At 34.1% G+C, this 18,905-nt stretch overlaps 1 protein-coding gene across 1 annotated transcript in view; it reads right to left on the bottom strand.

Moving 5' to 3' along the window:
• Positions 1-18,905, bottom strand: part of TTBK2 (tau tubulin kinase 2) — a 269,754-nt gene that overhangs the window by 111,384 nt on the left and 139,465 nt on the right. The window contains exon 6 of the mRNA XM_044665098.1: positions 16,456-16,560. Within this exon, the coding sequence (XP_044521033.1) occupies positions 16,456-16,560 (105 nt within the window). The remainder of the gene's footprint in view (positions 1-16,455; positions 16,561-18,905) is intronic.

Below are 18,905 nucleotides of genomic sequence, written 5' to 3'. Positions count from 1 at the left end.
CTATCACTTATTTGATTAAGAACATATCTTCTAAAATACATGTCCTACTTGAAGTTGTGAATAGTATATAATCTGTTTCTCTTTTTATTTTTTTATGGAATGATCTTGATGTTCATCTCACATATCAATTTTGAATTTATTATGGGATATAGTATTAGATGTTGGTTTAAGCCTAATTTTTGCCAGAATAATTTCTAGTTTTCCAGAAGTTCTAATCAAATACACAGCTCTTTCCTAAGTAATTTATGTTTTGGTGTTTGTCAAAAACTGGCTTACTGAGTTCCATTATTTTGGATTATCCCTTGCATTAATCTGCTTCTCTATTTTTAAAGCAATACCAAATAGTTTTGATGGCTAATTATTTACATTATACTTCAAGTTACAGAAGTTTTATTCCTTCTTCATTCCTACCTTTTTAAATTATTTTCCTTGATATTCTATATCTTTTGCTCCTCCAAATGAATCATTATTTATTAAGTTTTGTAAAGTATCCCTTTGATAGTATGATTGATATAGCATTAAACTATAAATTAATAATTTGGTAATATTTCCATTTTCATTACATTAGATAGCTCAACCAAAAGCACAAAATATTTCTTTATATATTTAAAGTCCTCTGTTATTTCTTTAAGGAATTTCTTTGTAATTCAATCTAGTCAAGTATTTTAAAGTAGATTGACCTCCAAATATTTTATACATTTCATAGTTTCTTCCTAATTGGCTTTCTACCATATTCTTTCGTCCCTGTTTCAAACCTCCCATATTCATTCCCTCCCTCTTCCATCTCTCTAGAGGATTTTTAACATATACTTTGCTGAGAAAATAGCAGCTATTTGCCATGAGCTTTCATTTCTCCCCTCAACATTTACTTATTCTTTCTTCCTTGACTTCAGTCTCAGATGGAGTGGTTCATAGTCAGTCAACTCCTCTACTTTGGCCCTTCATTCCATTCTCTATGATCTGTTCCAGAAGTCTGCCCTTTCAGTCACCTAACCTTTCAAATTTTCAAACCCTCCTTCTCTAGGTTCTTCTGAGTTTATTTATAAATGTGAAAAAACCCTCCTCATTCTTAAAAAAAACACAACAAATTCTTTACTTGACTCTACCATCACTATAAAAGATATATCTAGCCAACCCTCCACTATATTTCATATCTCATTCACCTCAGAAACTTTTCCCTCTATCCAGATACTTCATCCATTTTCCAACTCTGCTTTCCACCTTTTACTTTAGAGATAGATAACCAAGTCAATGCTACCATTAGTCCTAGGAAGTAAAAATAAACTTCCCTATGAATAAATTTCACTATCCCTGTGATTTCCTAGCCCATTATTTCCCTACACGTGCTATCTCTCCTCAAAAGAATATATTTTGAAGGCAGGAATGATCTACTTTTGTATATGTAATCCTTGGTGTTCTGTTTAGTATTTGGCACCTATTGAGCATTTTAATAGGTGCTCCTAAAAGGCATCATGGATAGAGTACTGGGCCTGGAGTCAGGAAGACCTGAGTTTAAATTTGACCTCAGACTTCAGTAGTTCCTTCTTTGGCTGTGGATAGCATATTTTATCATATATCCCTTGTGGTTATTTTGGGAACTGGCTTTGCTGATAATAGGTTTTTCTTTCACAGTTGATCAAAATATAATATTTGTTACTGTATACATTGTTCTCCTGGTTCTGCTCACTTCACTCTGCATCAGTTCATATAAATCTTTCCAGGTTTTTCTGAACTCATCCTGTTTGTCACTTCTTATGGCACAATAGTAATCCATTACAACCATATACTACAATTTGTTCATCCATTCCCGAAGTGATAGACAACTACTCAGTTTCTAATTCTTAGCCACTACAAAAAGAGCTGCTAAAAATATTTTTGTACAGGTATGTCATGGTCCTTTCCTCTTATCTTTGAACTCTGGGATACAGACCGAGTAGTTGTATTGCTGGATCAAAGAGTATGCATAGTTTTATGGCCCTTTGAGCTTGGTTTCATATTGCTTTCCAGATGTTGTATCAGTTCACCATTCCACCAACAGTATATTAGTGTCTCAATTTCCCCACATTTCCTTAACATTTATCATTTTCCATTTTGGTCATGTTATCCAATCTGATAGGTGTAAGCTGGTATCTCAGAATTGTTTTAATTTGCATTTCTCTAATCAATAGTAATTTGGAGCATTTTTTTCATATGATGAATTTTAACTTTTTCCTTTTGAGAATTGCCTAGCCATATTCTTTGACCATTTTTCAATTGGGAATGCTTTCTATTCTTAAAAATTTTATTCTATTCTCTATAAATTTGAGAAATGAGACCTTTGTCAGAGATACTTGCTATAATTTTTTTTCCAAATTTGTTGTTTCCTTTCTAATCTTGGTTGCATTGGTTTTGTTTGCATAAAACCTTTTAAATATATTGTAATCAAAATTATTCATCTCATTTTTTGTAATGTTCTCTATGTCTTGTTTGGTCATAAATTCTTTTCTTATCCATAAGTCTTACAGTCAAAACTTTTCCATGTTCCTCTAATATGTTTGTGTATTTTATATCAGACCATCCTATTCAGGCTTTCCTACTTTTATGTATACTACTTTTCATTGCTTTAATAGTGATAAAGTTTTTAAGTATCTTTAGTACTTTAAGTATCTTGCATATATATGTTAAGTACCTTAAGCATCTCAAATTATCATAGATATTCTAAGTATTTCAATTATCATCCTCCCAGGTATGAATGTACTCCATTCAACCTTAGGTTTCCAATTTACTTTTGTATACTTCTTGGGTATTGAATTTGCTCATTGAATTTTCAGCTCTGGCTTTTTTGGTCAGGAAGGTCTGAAATTCCTTTATTTCACTGATTGTCAAACATCACCCCCCACCGGGAAGGATTATACTCAATTTTGCTGGGCATGTAATTCTTGGTTGTAAGCATGTAATCCTTCTTGTTCTTGTTCAAGGACATCAGGACAGTTTTCTCTGATGATTTCTTGTAATATGGTATCCAGGCTGTTTTTGTTTGTTTGTTTTTATTATGGCTTTCAAGTATTCTGATGATTCTTGGATGATTTCTCCTGGTTCAATTTTCCAGGTACATCATTTTTCCTATAAAGAACTTTATATTTTCTTTTATTTTTTCATTCTTTTGATTTTATCTTGTTATTTTCTGATGTCTTATGGATTCATTAGTTTCTATTTGTCCAATTCTAATTTTTAGGGAATTATTTTCTTCCTTAATTTTTGTGTTTCCTTTTCCATTTGGCCAGAGTTGTTTTTTGTTTTTTGTTTTGTTTTCAGTGTTTTTTGGGGGGGTTTGCCTTCATTTCCATTTGGTCCATTTTTTTTTCAATGTGTTTTTCTACTTTCATTTCCTTTTGGCCTATTTTTAGGAAATTAATTTCTTCAGAGAATTTTTCTCCCTTGTTGGTTGAATTTTTCTGCCAATTCTCATATTATTTGATTTTTAAGTATTTCTTTTCAAGTTCTTCTAGTTTTTTTGAGGTCTGACATCCTTTTATACTTTCCTTTGAGACTTCACCTTTCCTTTTTGGCATGTTGTCCTCTCCTGAGTTCATATTTTGGTCTTCCATGTCATTAAAGTAACTAAGGTCAGGTTTCCTCTTTTTTTGCTTTCTAGTTATTTTTATCTAGCTTTTATTTAGCTGTTGAGGTTCTTCTCTGTTCCTAGGGCAGAGGAAGCACTGCTCCAAGCTTGCGGAATATTCTTTTCTGACACTTGGGATAGGTCCGGCTGCCTCAGTTTCCCAAGGGAGTGGCCCTGTTGGTTTGCTCTGGGGAGGCTTGCAGTTATTTTGTCCATCTAGATTCAGCACCCTATTTTTCTAGTTCCTTTTTTGCTTTGTGGGATGGGCTATTCCTTGCTCTATTGCAGGGGTCGGCAAGATGTGGCTTTTTCTGCAGGAGCCATAAAGTCAATTTTTTTTCAGGCGCTGTTACAGGAGCGTGCACTGTGAGCACTGTATGGCTCTCATGAAATTACATTTTAAAAAATGTGGCTTTTATGGCTCTCACAGCAAAAAAGGTTGCCGACCCCTGCTCTATTGCTCCCCTGCCTCTGCCAACTGGCTTAGGCTGGACAAGTCCTTGCTATGGGGAATAGTGCCTCAGGCACTTTGCTGCCACATGGGAGTGAGTAGGTTTCCTGCTATCTCTGCCTTTGCTACCCTTACTGAGTGGCTTAGGCAGGGCTAGTCCCCCACTCTGCTGCCTCTGGAGTTCTGCTACCTCTTGGGAATGTTTAAGTTCCTATTCTCTGCCTTAGTTACCCTTCTGGAGTGGCTTAGTCTGGGCTAGTTCCTCCCCTCCACCCAGCTGCTTCACTGCCTCATGCACTCTGATGCCATGTAGCAATTTGTAGGTTGCCCATGCCGAGTGGCTTAGGCTAGGCCCTACTTTTTTCTTCTCTAAATAAAAAGTAGTTTTACTACTTTGGCATATATGGACCCTTGTTTTCTGTCATTGACCTCCATGATATATCTGCCAAGTACTAGACTTGCTAGGTCAGAAAATATGACCACATTAGTGACTTCTCTCACATAATTACAAATTATTTTCCAAAAAAAGATGAGTCAGTTCTTAGCACCACAAAGTGTACTGGTGTGCCTGTCTTTCTTCAGTCTCTTCAGTATTGACTATTTTCCAGTTTTGCCATATTTACCAATAAAATAAGTGTAAGATGAAACTTTGAAAATGCTATAATTTCTATTTCCTTTATTAGTGATTTGGAACATTCTTTTATATGACTGCTGATAAGTCAGCATTTCAGTTTTGAAAAAAATTCTCATTCTAAGATATATAGGCAATCAACATAAGATATATAGGCAATCAACATAAATGTGCAAGACCAAGAGACATTCCTGATTGATAAGTTGTCAAAGGATATGAGAGCTATTAATAACCATGTTAAAGACTGTTCCAAATTATTAATAAGAAAAATGCAAATTAAACCAACTTTGCGATCTCATCTCAAAATCAAAAAAATTGGCAACGATGACAAAAGGAAATAGTTAATATTTAAGGGGTTACTGAAAGATAGGTACACTGACACACTGTTGGTGAAAATGCAAACTGTTCTAACCATTCTGGAAAACTATTTGAAAGTAAGGGATTATTTTAAAAGTGACTTACCTGTCTCTATTTTGACTAAAGAGATCAAACTGCTAGGCATGTACCCTGAAGGAAGCCACTGAGACAGAAAGATCCTAATTTTTACCAAAATAGTCACTGTGGAATTTTTTTGGTTCCAAAGAACTAGAAACATAGATGCCGATCTGCATGAATTGTGTTGTATAGATATAATGGAAAATGCTGAGCCTTAAGAAACAAAAAATTCAGAAATATAAGAAGACTTAGATGAATTGATATAGCATGAAGTAGAGCCAAGAAAATAATACACACAATAATTACAATTAATACAGAGAGATAGGATAATTCAATGAATGCTATGTAATAAAGGCCAAGCTTGGCCCTAAGAAAAGAGTTGAAAAATTCACTTCCCATCTATGAATGCAGAGGTAGAAGGCTATGGGTATAAAGTACTTAATATATTTTCCAGCATAGTCAGTATGTTTATTAGCTTTTCTGAATTGTTTTTTTTTTTCATTTTTAAACTATTACAAGGAAAGACTCATAAGTAAAGGAAAAAACATTTGGAAATGAATGTGATAAAAAACCAAAAAGCATTTACAAAAAAAGCACCTACAAAAAAGTTTTTAACAAAACTTTTTGCTTGCATTCTTTGTTATCTTTTGGGGAACAGGTCTAAATTTAATATATTCCTGACAGCTTACTATATTTCACTTGTTGTGAAGATTTTTTTCAGTAATTCTGTTCATCCAATTTAGTGTACTCATCAACTTTTATACTCGATATTTCTCTCCTTTTGTACTTCAAGATTCTAAATGTTTTATTCTGCCAATGAATTTTGTCATGTTTTGTCTAGATTATAAATGAACTCTTTGGGAGCCTGATTTGAATAGCACTAAATCTAAACATTTATCTAGGTAGCATCATCATTTTGATTATATTCACTCAGCCCAACCATGAACAATGAATCTCTTCCCAATTATTTGGCTATTTCTGTACAATGTTTTGTATTCAAAACAAAGAGATGATAGACTATAGATTATCAATGAGACATATATTTTTGAACATTTCCAATGTGTAGGAGTTTTTTAAATTTGACTATGATTATTGATTGCAAGGGAGAGTTTAAAAAAATTATTTATTGTGAAGTAGAACTGAGAAAGGAGAAGAGGGTAATGATAATGAGACCAAAACAAAGTATCATGTGAGAACATCAATTGCAAGAGTATTAAAATACAAAGAAAAGGCAAAAGGGAATAGAAGACCTGGGATCATGCTCCCTGGGAAATACAGACCTAAGTAGGACAGCTTTGGAATTAATGTGCTGAAACTATTACACATTTTGAAAAAGCTGTACATAATTTAGGGGTATTGGTTCTCTATATAAAATATTCTTTATGTTCTTTATCTGGAAATACTTATTTTTTGTCATTCAGAATGACAAAAAATTTTTTCTTTCTCTCTCTCTCTTCTCTCTTTTTTTAAACCCTTATCTTCCACATTAGGATTAATATAGGTCAGATTTAAACCTGGAACCCTTCTATCTTTAGGTCTGGCTCTTTATCCACTGAGCCACCTAGCTGCCCACAAAAAAAATTTCTTTAAAAACAAATCTTTTCTAGCTATGATTGTATAAATCTTGAATATAACTTAGTAAATTCCATAGATTTTATCACTTTTGTAGTTGCTTTGGTGCTAAAATCTTTACTGATTTAAAAAATACTACCTTTATTTCTCAATCTACCCTTCCCACTTTAACTTTTCCCCCTCCCAGAGAACTATCTTTTATAATTATAACACCCTGTTCTAATAAGTAGCTGATTTGAGGCCTAGGAGTAATATAATAGCCTCTAAGATCCATATGGTTCCTTCCTTTAAGGAATCTGTTTTGATGAAAAATTCCAAGTTCAATTGCAATCACTTTAAGCTCCTGGTTAAGAAGATTCCTAACATCTAGGAAGAGGATCAATTCTCTGCCTAAATTTACATTTATACCTATCTCCAATCAAACACCTGAGCTCCTTATGGTTGAGGCAAATTTCAGGTTACTATAAAACATCTAGTCAATAAACAGCATATTATGATATAGTGTCTATAGATACACAAGCAATAAGAAAGGAAGCTGGGAAGGTCTTTTCTCAAGACTTCCTTCAGATTCTGAGTAGGGGGTTTTCTACTGAGTAGTGGGTTTTCTGCTTTGAGATACATATAGTGGAAACTGTTGGCTCTCTGGAATATCTAACTCCCTTCTTGGCCACAGTTCAGTTCTTTTATCTCCCATTTCTCCTTTTGCTAGTTATTGGCTCAACTCTGTATGACCCTTCTCCTTCCTATCTTTTTCTAGTCCTTGGAATCTCTATCTGGTTCTTAGATAACTTCTCCCTTTCATACAAATTTCTTGATTGATCTCATGAGTAATAGAGGCCCTGTCCATATTCACTAATGCAATCAAGAAGTATATTTACTTGATAAAAAATACTTTTAAGTTTGAGTTAATCAACAAAATTGCATCATTATATAACAAAAAATTAAAAATCAAATAGTTTATCAAAACTAACCAATATATCAACTAAGTCCAATATCATATGCACTTTCATACCCAGAAATCCATCACCTCTGCAAAAACAGAAGGGAAGTATTCGCATAACCCTCTTTAGAGGCCAAACTTGGTCATTATAATTTTAAAGCATTTGGATGGTGTTTGTATTTGTGGTTTCTGTTATTTCCATTTATACTGTATTAGTCATGTGTAGTTTTCCTGTTTCTGCTTCATTTTTCATCAGTTCTTATAAATCAACAATCACTCATCCACAAGATAGGCAGGCTGGTCTATCAGAAGCAGCAAGGCATACTGAGGAAAAGAAAAGAGATGACACGTGCCAAGCAAGTCAAATTACTCCCACCACCTTGACTACTATTCTACCTTCAGATCTTGATGAAAGTCTGCCAGGATTGCTGAAAACAGCAGTGCTCCCTATACCGTCAATCCTGCTTCCATGCTGGCCCCATAGTCACAATCAGAGGAAGCAACATCTGTGAAGAACAGATTTGCCATCTTTTCTGCCACCCCTAACTACTAACCAAGTAACAAAAATGGGCTGATAAGCCCAAGAGTCATCACCCAGATCATTTCCCTTGATTCTACTTCTGGTTTCAGGGCCAGATCCCTGCCACAACCTTGTTATAATTAAAAATAAGATCAGACAGATCCTGACTGAAGGCCTGAGAGACTTCTCTATAAGTACAGGGCATGAAATTTGGTTCCCTGACTTTTTGGCATTATTTCTGCAATCATTAGCCAGAGAAACAATCCCTGGAAAGGAAATACCAGCCATCTCCACCAACTTGTGAAGCAGGTTAGCCGGCCTCTATGCAGCTGCAAGGCCCCCTAACGGTGGTGGCACAAAGCTTGATGGAGACAGCCCAGAAGCTGTCCAAGAGCCCCAGGTATAGCAGCAACCCCCTCCAGTCAAGCCATCATCTGGAAATCAAGGGTAGTGGAGATGCTGCCTGGCAATTGTCTCCTCCGCAGCCACAACTACTGAAGGCCCAGGAGAGAAAGTGTTGCCCACCAAAGTCCTTGGCATTACCAAATGAGTCAACATCAAATATGACTATTTTATCAGGGCAAACAACAATAAATAAGATATATTACTATCAGTTTTGCCACTGCATTCTAAAGATTTGGGGACCTTTTTATTTAACATTGCTAAAATCTCCTATGTGTGTTACCATTATTAGAACATGACCTCCTTGAGAGCAAGGACTGCTTTGCTTTTCTATCTCTATCACCAGCCTAATGCTTTGCACATAGTGTTTAATAAATGCCATTTCATACATCCATCCATTTATTCATGTTTGCCTATGCTTCTCTATATTCTTCACATTCTATACTTCTGAGAAAGCAGTAATATTCCATCATTATTATGTACTACAATTTGTTTAATCATTTTAGCTAGTTTCCAGTTCCTTGAAATTTTTTGTAGTTATTTTAAATGGAATTTCCCTTTATGTCTCTTATTCCTAGATTTTCATTAATAATGTCAAGAAATGCTAATGATTTTGTGTTTATTTTTTAGACTTGTTAATTTGGTAAGCCTTTATTAATCCTTTTAATTATCTTTTCACTGATTCCCAAAGGTTCTGAGAAAAACATCATTTTTTCTATAATTAAGGATAATTTTATTTCTTCTTTACTAATATTTTATAATCTTAATTTCTTTTTCTTATCTTATAGCTATAGCTTCAAGAAGCTCTATGTTTGAGACTTACCTTAAATACTTACTAGTCTGACTCAAAGGGTTGTAATAAGGCTCAAATGAGAAAATGCATGAATAGTATTTTTAAAACCTAGACAGAAAAAGATTTTCATGCACACACATATATATATATATAAATGTGAGAAAATATTTTTATTTTTAAAATTACATTATATCTGTTCTTTAAAGCCACTGGCCATTATAAGACTTAGGAGAGCATTTTTGGCAATAAAATTTTGACCTGAGAAAGTTCTAAGCAGGTGTAATACTTCAGTAAGAAATAATAAAAACATAATATTACAATTTCTACTCATTTTGGTGGGAGAAGAAACCTCTCTTCCTAGAGGCAAAATTCTTAGACTGGCACAAAATAAAATAAAAGGGAAAATATTTGCCAAGACTTTTCATTAATTAAGAACAAAGATTGACGGCTTAAAGATACTCAGATACAATTATGGTTCAACTATAAATGATGCTAATGAATAATAAAGTAGTATTATTCTCATGACATACCAGCCAGCTTCCTGGAAACCAATGTCTTTGGATTCCAGTGGGAATATATTTGCAAAGCTAAAGCTTAAGGGAATTGATGGAAAAGCACCACAGGTGTGGCAATTATAGCTTAATTTAACTTAAAAACAAAACTATGAACAAGCTTATACATAGATACCAGCCTCAGTTCTAAATAAATGTTATTCACAGTGAACATAAGATGCATTTGTGACTTAATCCCTGTAGTGCCTAAGATAATGGGTAGAAAATCTGTTTGGTTCTATTTCAATGAGGAGGTAACACCTCCTACAGTAGACTGTCACATGGAAGTGTCCATTAATCCTACCTTCTATTCTTGCCCATATTTTCCTCTTTCTGGGGGGGCATCAGAATAGGAAAGAGACAGAAGGTCTCTCAGGAGTAGCCTGTGATGGTTGGCAGATCTAAGAAGAGATTTTTTAATTTAATTTCATCAAGATGAAAGTATGGTGACAGATTAGAGGAGAAGGCCTAGTCATGTATCATCATTAAAAGCCCTTAAGTACTTACCATATAGAGGGAACCCTATTAGGAACAGAAATGAGAGGCTGCCTGAGGGGATAACTGACTAAATATGAGAAGAGAGGAATTTTGAAATAAAAGTTTAAAATTAGAACAGAAAAGGATATTTTAAAAAGACAACTCATCTGTTGACAACTGCCCTTGGACAATAATATGATCTTTGCTTTCTAGAATGGTAGGGAAATGAGCTACACCAGGTAGCTGAAATTTCTGAACAAGTGACAATCCTCCCTTAAGCACAAAACTTGTATAACCAATTTCAACCATTTTGGCTAGCGGTCTCAGATATCTCTCAAGAATTATTGCTTACTTCCCTGCCTCGTTAGAGTACGATGAACGTATTTTAATGACTCAAGGTCATGCTAAAGTCAGGTTCTCAAGATAACGTTGTACACAGAAAGTAAAACATTGTGGAACAATCCAATGTAATGGACTTTGCTACTAGTAGCACTGCAACAAGCCAGGGCACTCCTGAAGGACTTACATGAAACAATGCTATCCACAATTATGGGAGTAGAAATGCAGAAGAAAAACATATGACATCACTTATCACGTGTGTGTGTGTGTGTGTGTGTGTGTGTGTGATTTGGGGTTTAGGCTTTAAAAGATCACTCTATAGCAAAAATGAATAACATGGAAATAGGTATCAAGTGATAACATTTGTACAACCCAGTGGAATTGCTTATCGTCCCTGGGAGAGGGGAAATAAAAGGGGAGGGAAAGAAAACGAATCAGAAAAATATGGAAAATATTTTAAAATAAAAATTTAAAAATAAATTTAAAAAAATTTTAAAAGCCAAGTTCTTCTTGGCTTTAAAATTCTAGGGTTGGGTGATTCCATCACTATGAATATCAATATGGTGTTATAACATAATAGGGTGTAAAAATCAGTTTAGCAAAGCTTGTGAGATTCTGTATAGCTAGTACAATAGTCATTCATTTCTATGATAAACAGTCTCAGATTCCTATGCCTTTCTGAGTAGTCTTGGCTTTTATAGAGTTTATCTACTTTCCTTCTTTCTGTTCCTTCTCACAACCTATAGCAGTTCCTCACCCATCTCTCTCTCTTTTTTTTTTTCTGGTTTGCTTCTGATGTTAAGACAAGATCAACAAACCAAGTTACAATTGTGTAAAATAGGAATAAATAGATTCTGACTAAAGGTCTAAAAGAGTTACCTATGACTAAATTACATGATAGGGCAGTAAGGTAGCTCAGTGGAAAGAGTGCTAGGCTTGGAGTCAGGACAACCTGAATTCAAATCTGGCCTCAGACACTTACTAGTTGTGTGACCTGGGGCAAATCGTTAATCCTGTTTGCCTCAGTTTCCTCATCTGTAAAAAGAGCTGGAGAAGGAAATGACACACCATTCCAGTATCTTTGCCAACTCCCAAACTGGATCACAAAGAGTTGAAAACCACTAAAACAACTGAGCAACGACAACAAAATGCATAAAACTGATTTTCTAACATCTCTAAATACTCAAAGGCATGTTACTTTCTTTCAAGTTGCTGAATAAATGAGTTCATGATAGGCAAGTTGTTATTATAACTATTTCACTTAGGAACATAACATATAATTATGATATATAGTTAGCAACTGAAAGTCAGTTCCAAGGAGTTCCTAAAATCATCAAATGCAGCTATCATTGTCTTTGACACTACAAAGGTAAATTGCATTTGTTCAATCAAGTAGAGTATATTATTGAAGTAAAAGTAAAAAATACAGTAAATAAGCACAAATAATCAGAGAGAGGCTACTATTCATTTCTCTAGACAGGCTTTCAGGTCTGCTGAATGAAGTTATCTATCACACATATTAATTATTCCTTTAGGAAAAGACTGAAGTGAAAATAAGCAGCAGGGAAGTCTATTAGGATTATTGTTGCTCATGTAAATTTAAATTAATTTCTTTATCATATACTTATTTATAAAGGCCTCACTTATTTACAAAATATGACTGTTTAGCTAAATCTCTATTATGACAGTCTAATGTCATGATTTTAAATCTAGAGTTTAAAACTAGCATCAGAGGACTTGTTGATGATGGAATAGTTTTTTCCAACATTTCTAATCCAAATGCCTCCAAAAGAAAAGAAATAATTTGCTGGATAAAAAGGAAATGGAAAAGCAATATGGGGTATATAGACAGGGTATATATTTATATAAATAAAACTAGATTTAAAAATTGGAAAAACATTAATTGCTCATTTGTAGGACAAGCTAATATAATAAAAATGGCAATCCTATCTAAATTAATTTGCTTATTCAATGCTTTATCTTTCAAACTACCAAAAATCTTTTTTATAGAATTATAAAAAATTCATCTGTAAGAACAAAGGATCAAGAATATCAAGGAAATATCAAGGGAAATAATGAAAAAAAATGTGAAGGAAGGTGGCCTAGCAACACCAGATCTTAAATGGTACTATAAAGTAATCATCAAAACAGTCTGGTACTTGCAAAGACATAGAAGGGTGGATCAATGGAATAGACTTAAGGTAAATGACCTCGGCAAGATAGTGTTCGATAAACCTAAAGATCCCAGTTTTGGGGACAAGAACCCACTATTTGACAAAAACTGCTGGGAAAATTGGAAAACAGTATATGGAAAAATTAGGTTTAGACCAACATCTCACACCCTCTACCAAGATACGTTCAAAATGGGTAAAAGACTTAAACATAAAGAGGGAAATTATAAATAAACTAGGTGAACATAGACTAGCATACCTGTCACATCTATGGGAAAGGAAAGAATTTAAGACCAAGAGATAGAGAACATTACAAAATGTAAAATGAATAATTTTGATTATATTAAATTAAAAAGGTTTTGTTACACGGGGCAGCTGGGTGGCTCAGTGGATTGAGAGCCAGTTCCAGAGACAGGAGGTCCTGGTTGATTCAAATATGGCCTCAGACACTTCCTAGCTGTGTGATCCTGGGCAAATCACTTAACCCCCATTGCCTAGCCCTTACCGCTCTTCTGCCTTAGAATTAATACACAGGAGTGATTCTAAGACAGAAGGTAAGGGTTTTTAAAAAAGTTTTTGTACAAACAAAACCAATGCAATCAAAATTAGAAGGAGAGCAACTAACTGGGGAAAAAATTTATAACAAAATTCTCTGACAAAGGTCCAATTTCTCAATTATATAAGGAACTAAGAAAATATACAAGAAATCAAGCCATTCCCCAATTGACAAATGGTAAAGGGATATGAATGAGCAGTTTTTAGAAGAAGATATCAAAACTATCAATAATCATATGAAAAAATGTTCTAAATCCTCCTGATTACAGAAATGCAAATCAAAACAACTCTGAGGTACCAACTCAAACCTCACAGATTGACCAATGTTAGTAAAGGAAAATAACACATGTTAGAGGGAATTGACAAAATTGGGACACTAATGCATTGCTGGTGGAGTTGTGAATTGATCCAACCATTCTGGAAGGCAATTTGGAATTATGCCCAAAGGACTTTAAAAGACTGCATGCCTTTTGATCCAGCAATATCATTATTAGGTTTGTAACCCGAAGAGATAAAAAAATTGTTTGTACAAAAATATTTATAGCTGCGCTCTTTGTGGCAGCAAAAAATTAGAAACTGAGGGGTTGTCCCTCAATTGAAGAATGGCTGAACAAATTGTGGTATATGATGGTGATGGAATACTATGGTGCTATAAGGAATGATGAACTGATGCAGAGTGAAATGAGCAGAACCAGGAGAACATTGTACACAGTAACTGAAACATTATGGGACAATTAAATGAATAAACTTTGCTACTAATAACAATACAATGATCCAGAAAAATCTCAAGAGACTTATGAGAAAGAAAGCTATCCACATCGAGAGAAAGAACTGTGGGAGTAGAAATGCAGAAGAAAAACATATGATTTATCACTTGTTTATTATAATGGTATATGATTTGGGTATTTGGTTTTAAAAGATTATTCTATTATAAAAATGAATAATATGGAAATGAGTTGTGAGTGATAATACATGTATAAACCAGTAGAATTGCTTGGCAGCTCCAGAAGGGGGGAGGCAAAAGGGGAGGGAGAGAACACAAATCATGTAATCATGGAAAAATACTTTTTTAAAAATAAATTTTTTTAAAAAGAATTTGAACTCAGCTCTTCCTGATTGAATTAATATTTCTTGAAATACAGTGTCACAGAAAGTTCTTTCAATCAAAGAATCAGGAAGATGGGGGAATCCAAAACCACATTCAGTATTTTTTTTTTAAACCCTTGTACTTCGATGCATTGTCTCATAGGTGGAAGATTGGTAAGGGTCGGCAATGGGGGTCAAGTGACTTGCCCAGGGTCACACAGCTGGGAAGTGGCTGAGGCCGGGTTTGAACCTAGGACCTCCTGTCTCTAGGCCTGACTCTCATTCCACTGAGCTACCCAGCTGCCCCACCACATTCAGTATTTTAAAAATTCAGTGTTGAAAATTTCAAAATTTAAAAAAGAAATGGATATTCTCCTGCCTCAGAAGCTCCACATACAGAGCTTTCAAGGACTTAAGGCAAATTAGCAATGTGCAAGTATAGCAATGGTGGATATGGCTGGAAGTAAATTGTTGAATTGGTGTGTGTGCCTTAGCTTAGGAAAGAGGTGACTGACCTGGCTTTGTGATCTACTGGAAGGAATTCTAATCATAACACCTGGAAAAAATATAAAAATAACCCACCCTTTCTTACAACTAGATTTGGAGATCTAGTTGTATAGATTAGTCCCTAGTAGTAAAATAGCCTGCACAACTAAAGGGTGCACTGAATCCTTTCTATTTTTCATTGTAAGTACCCTTGAGGAACTCTGCTAAGAGCGACAATAATATTAATTCAAGATTTAACTATGAAAGGTAACTTGAATATATGCTACTAGAGCTAGAATAATCATGATTGCTAACGTTATATAGCCTCCTCTAATGCATTTGCATTATACTCCTTCCATTTATACTGTCTTGAAACAATCCTGGCGTTTTTATTTTTGGTCACTACTTTAGCAGGTTGAAAGTGAACACATTTGTGACCTTGACTGTTATTTACTTCTTGACCTCTATCTCTAGACATCTCTATCTATTTCTAGAAACAAACCCATCACTCATAGCAATAAAAGCTGATAATGGAAGCAACTAAATGAATCATTACTGCTATCAGGGATTTGCAATAAATCAAGCTTAGGAAGATTCACTAACCAGCAGGAGAGACAAGTGGCTTTCATTTTTAAGTGCCTATATCCTCACAAGTAACTAACTGATAGGTTCCCTTAATCAGCTCTACTAACTCCTTGCAGCATTATTTGGAGATCACAAAGGGGTAGATAATAATGCAAAACATATCACCAGGAGTGGTGAGGCCTCAAAGAGAATAGGAAGACCAATTATTCCCCTACTATTCCTTCACTATGCATTGTATAGGAGCAGTAGGGTCAAGGAATCTATCATAATTTTCTGGTTGTCTTAAATAACTTATGAAATCTAAAGCCTTTTAAAATTCTCTTGGGTATAATTATATACAGTCCATTTCCAGGATAGTCAAGAAACTCCTCCACAACTATTAGGCACCTAATGTGGATTTATTTTCAATTGCACATTCACATTTTTATGCCTTACACTATTATATACTCACCAAAAAATATTTAATCTATTAGAACTAGTATTTCAACTTGGACTAAAGTGAGGCTGGTGGAGGTGCAACTTAATTTAATATTTAGAAATTAATTTTAGGCATGCATGCAGAAAACAGATTCTGGAAGAATTTTAGCCATAGCAGAAAAGTTTCTAGACTCCACCAGAAAAGTATGTCCTTGATCAGTGGGCCACTCTTATCCTGCCATTGATAGGGCTGGTTTTTCAGGCCACCGCTTTCAATAGTAAATTATTAATGAGTTTCATTATGGGATGCAGACATTAAACCTGATATGGTACTTCTCAGATGGAAGTTTAACCCATTAAGAAAAGGGTATTTTCTCCAAATGTAACTGCATAAACAACAGAATAACTCCTAAATATATAAATATAGTGAAGTAAAGTCTTACTGGTCGGACATCACCACAGGAATTGGTAAATTGTCGAGCCAAGCCAAAATCCAGCATATAACACTTTCTACAAGTACTAGGAAAACGGCCCATGGCAAAGTTTGACTAGAAAAAAATGAGAAAAACAGACTCATATTATTGCTTAGTCATCATTCTTTTTGTTCCTTTTTAAAAAATTTAACTATAAACAATAAACAAATACAATAAATTTATTATAGAATCACGGCATATTAAGGATAGATAACATCTTTGGGACCATTTCATCCAATCCTTTCAATTTACAGACTGGAAGACTCTCAGAGAGACTAACTGATTTTGCCCAAGGTCACAAAGCAAGGCAGTAGTAACAAACTTAAGACTGGGATTTAGACAAAATGTGCTGGTAAATGTTTAGCACTAGATGCTCTTTAAATTTTATTTGCATTATTAATATTTTCTCCATAATTTTCTTAAGTTTAGATTAAAAATAAAAAAAGCAATAAAGTAAGGCCCAATTTATAGTTTTCCAATTTCTAAGATACAAATATTTGCTCACATTGAAAATTTAACAAACAGCTTTCATAAGGCAGTCTAAGCTGGTTCCAGCATATCCCTGGATTCAAGAGTTCTCAATCTTAGACCTGTGGTTATTCTACTATATAATACTTTTATTTTGATAAATAGTAACACTTTCACTTTTAGTTCTATTTATAACTAGTTAAATTACATTAAAATGAGATTATTTGTATCATACATTTAATATTTAATAAATATCATTTAGTAAAATGCTTTTAAATAAAACATGCTTTATCAGTTTCACATTTCTATAGTTATTTATTTTGTGAAGACTTTTATAATTACTTTTACTCATTATATCTTGCAAACTTTAAAGATAAAAACTGAATAATATTAAAGGCTGAAAGTCTAAAGTCACTCATGGTAAGATAAGTTAGAGCTGGAATTAGGAACCCAAGTCTTTTGGCAGTCTAATTTGTTACAAGCCACTGTTTTAATGAAGCCCAAAAGTCATGTGTGCTATGCGTGTTTGAGGTTAGCGGTGTAGTATAAATAGATAACTAAAACATTTCATAGTCTCCTACTAAAATCCCTATAGCTAACACTACTAATTTAGAAAAAAATCTAAGTGTGATATGAATTCCAAAAGGGCATCCCAAAACAGATTTAGGAAAACTATGTATGCATGCGTGCATGTATGCATATGTGTGTGTGTATGTGTATTCCTTAATTTAAGAAGACAATCAATGTTCAATGACCTAAACCCAAGTATATGAATTTGACTTGCAGAGGTGAAAAGATATATATGACAATAGGACTCTGCAAAAACAACAGCCATATGGCAAAGAAATAATACACCTAAAAATATTATCATGCTTGGAAAAATGTTTAATGACATTGGGTAACTCTTCAAATTACCATTTTTCTTAAACTGCAATGTTACTTTGGCTGTATAACAAGAGCAAGCAAGAGCTGCCATGTGATGTTAATCCAAAAGCAATGTAATTGTAGCTGGCTATGTTTTCATGTCAACTGTTCAGTTTGGGATATGCTAAGAAAGAACAGATGACTACAGTTTTCGAGTACATGAACATATGATATTTATAATAAATACAGTCTAACTAAAATGGGTCATTTGTTCTCATCAACAATGAAATCCTTAGTGGGAAAAATTAAGGCCTGTTTCCCAACAGTGAGAATGACAACCTTTGAGGGAGAAAACGTATAGAAAAATCACTATTTTTATCACTATCTAAAAGGTAGAATAGGAAAAAAAATTTAATCTTCCACAATAGGGTTTTTTCACTAGTACAATATGTCATTTTAGTAATGATTCATAGAATACACTGTCAACATTTAAAAGTTGTGTGGAAATGTGTATTTAAAAATCTAAACATTTACAGTAAAAAGAAGTCTAAAAGTAATTATCTAATTTAGGTGTGTGGTTGAGAGGCATGGTGTCTACTGTTAATTATTTTTAGCCTACAAAAGTAGTTAGTTAAAATGCTCTGGTCTGTTAACACTTTTCCCCCCTAACCTTACTCTTTCAGATGTGCATTCAAGAAACATAAAAGCACACCCGAATTTACAAGTTACATTTCCATTTTGCTTTTGCAGTAATAGAAATAAACAGTCTGTAAGATAAAAACCAACAAAAATCAAATGATGCAACAATAGAAATTGCATTGTCCAAAGATCCACTGATGATTAAAATTCAACCAGGCATAAAGTAAGGAGACTTCTGCTAGCCCAAGGTTTGTGCCTTGGTCAAGGAGCTTTTGTAGAGAATCCAAATGAAAAGGAATTCTTTCTGTACCATGAGGGCCTCTAGATCCGATGGAGTCCATAAAGTTATTTTGATTGCATTGTTAAGGCTGTTCTGAACACTCCAGAGCATCTAACATGTGACTTACAACTACTTCAAGACCATCCACAGTGGATAAAGAGTGCCTACT

This window comes from Gracilinanus agilis, chromosome 2 (assembly GCF_016433145.1).
Source record: "Gracilinanus agilis isolate LMUSP501 chromosome 2, AgileGrace, whole genome shotgun sequence".
Taxonomy (NCBI): Eukaryota; Metazoa; Chordata; class Mammalia; order Didelphimorphia; family Didelphidae; genus Gracilinanus; species Gracilinanus agilis.
The sequence above is the reverse complement of the archived record's forward strand: the minus strand, read 5'-3'. Positions and strand labels throughout refer to the sequence as shown.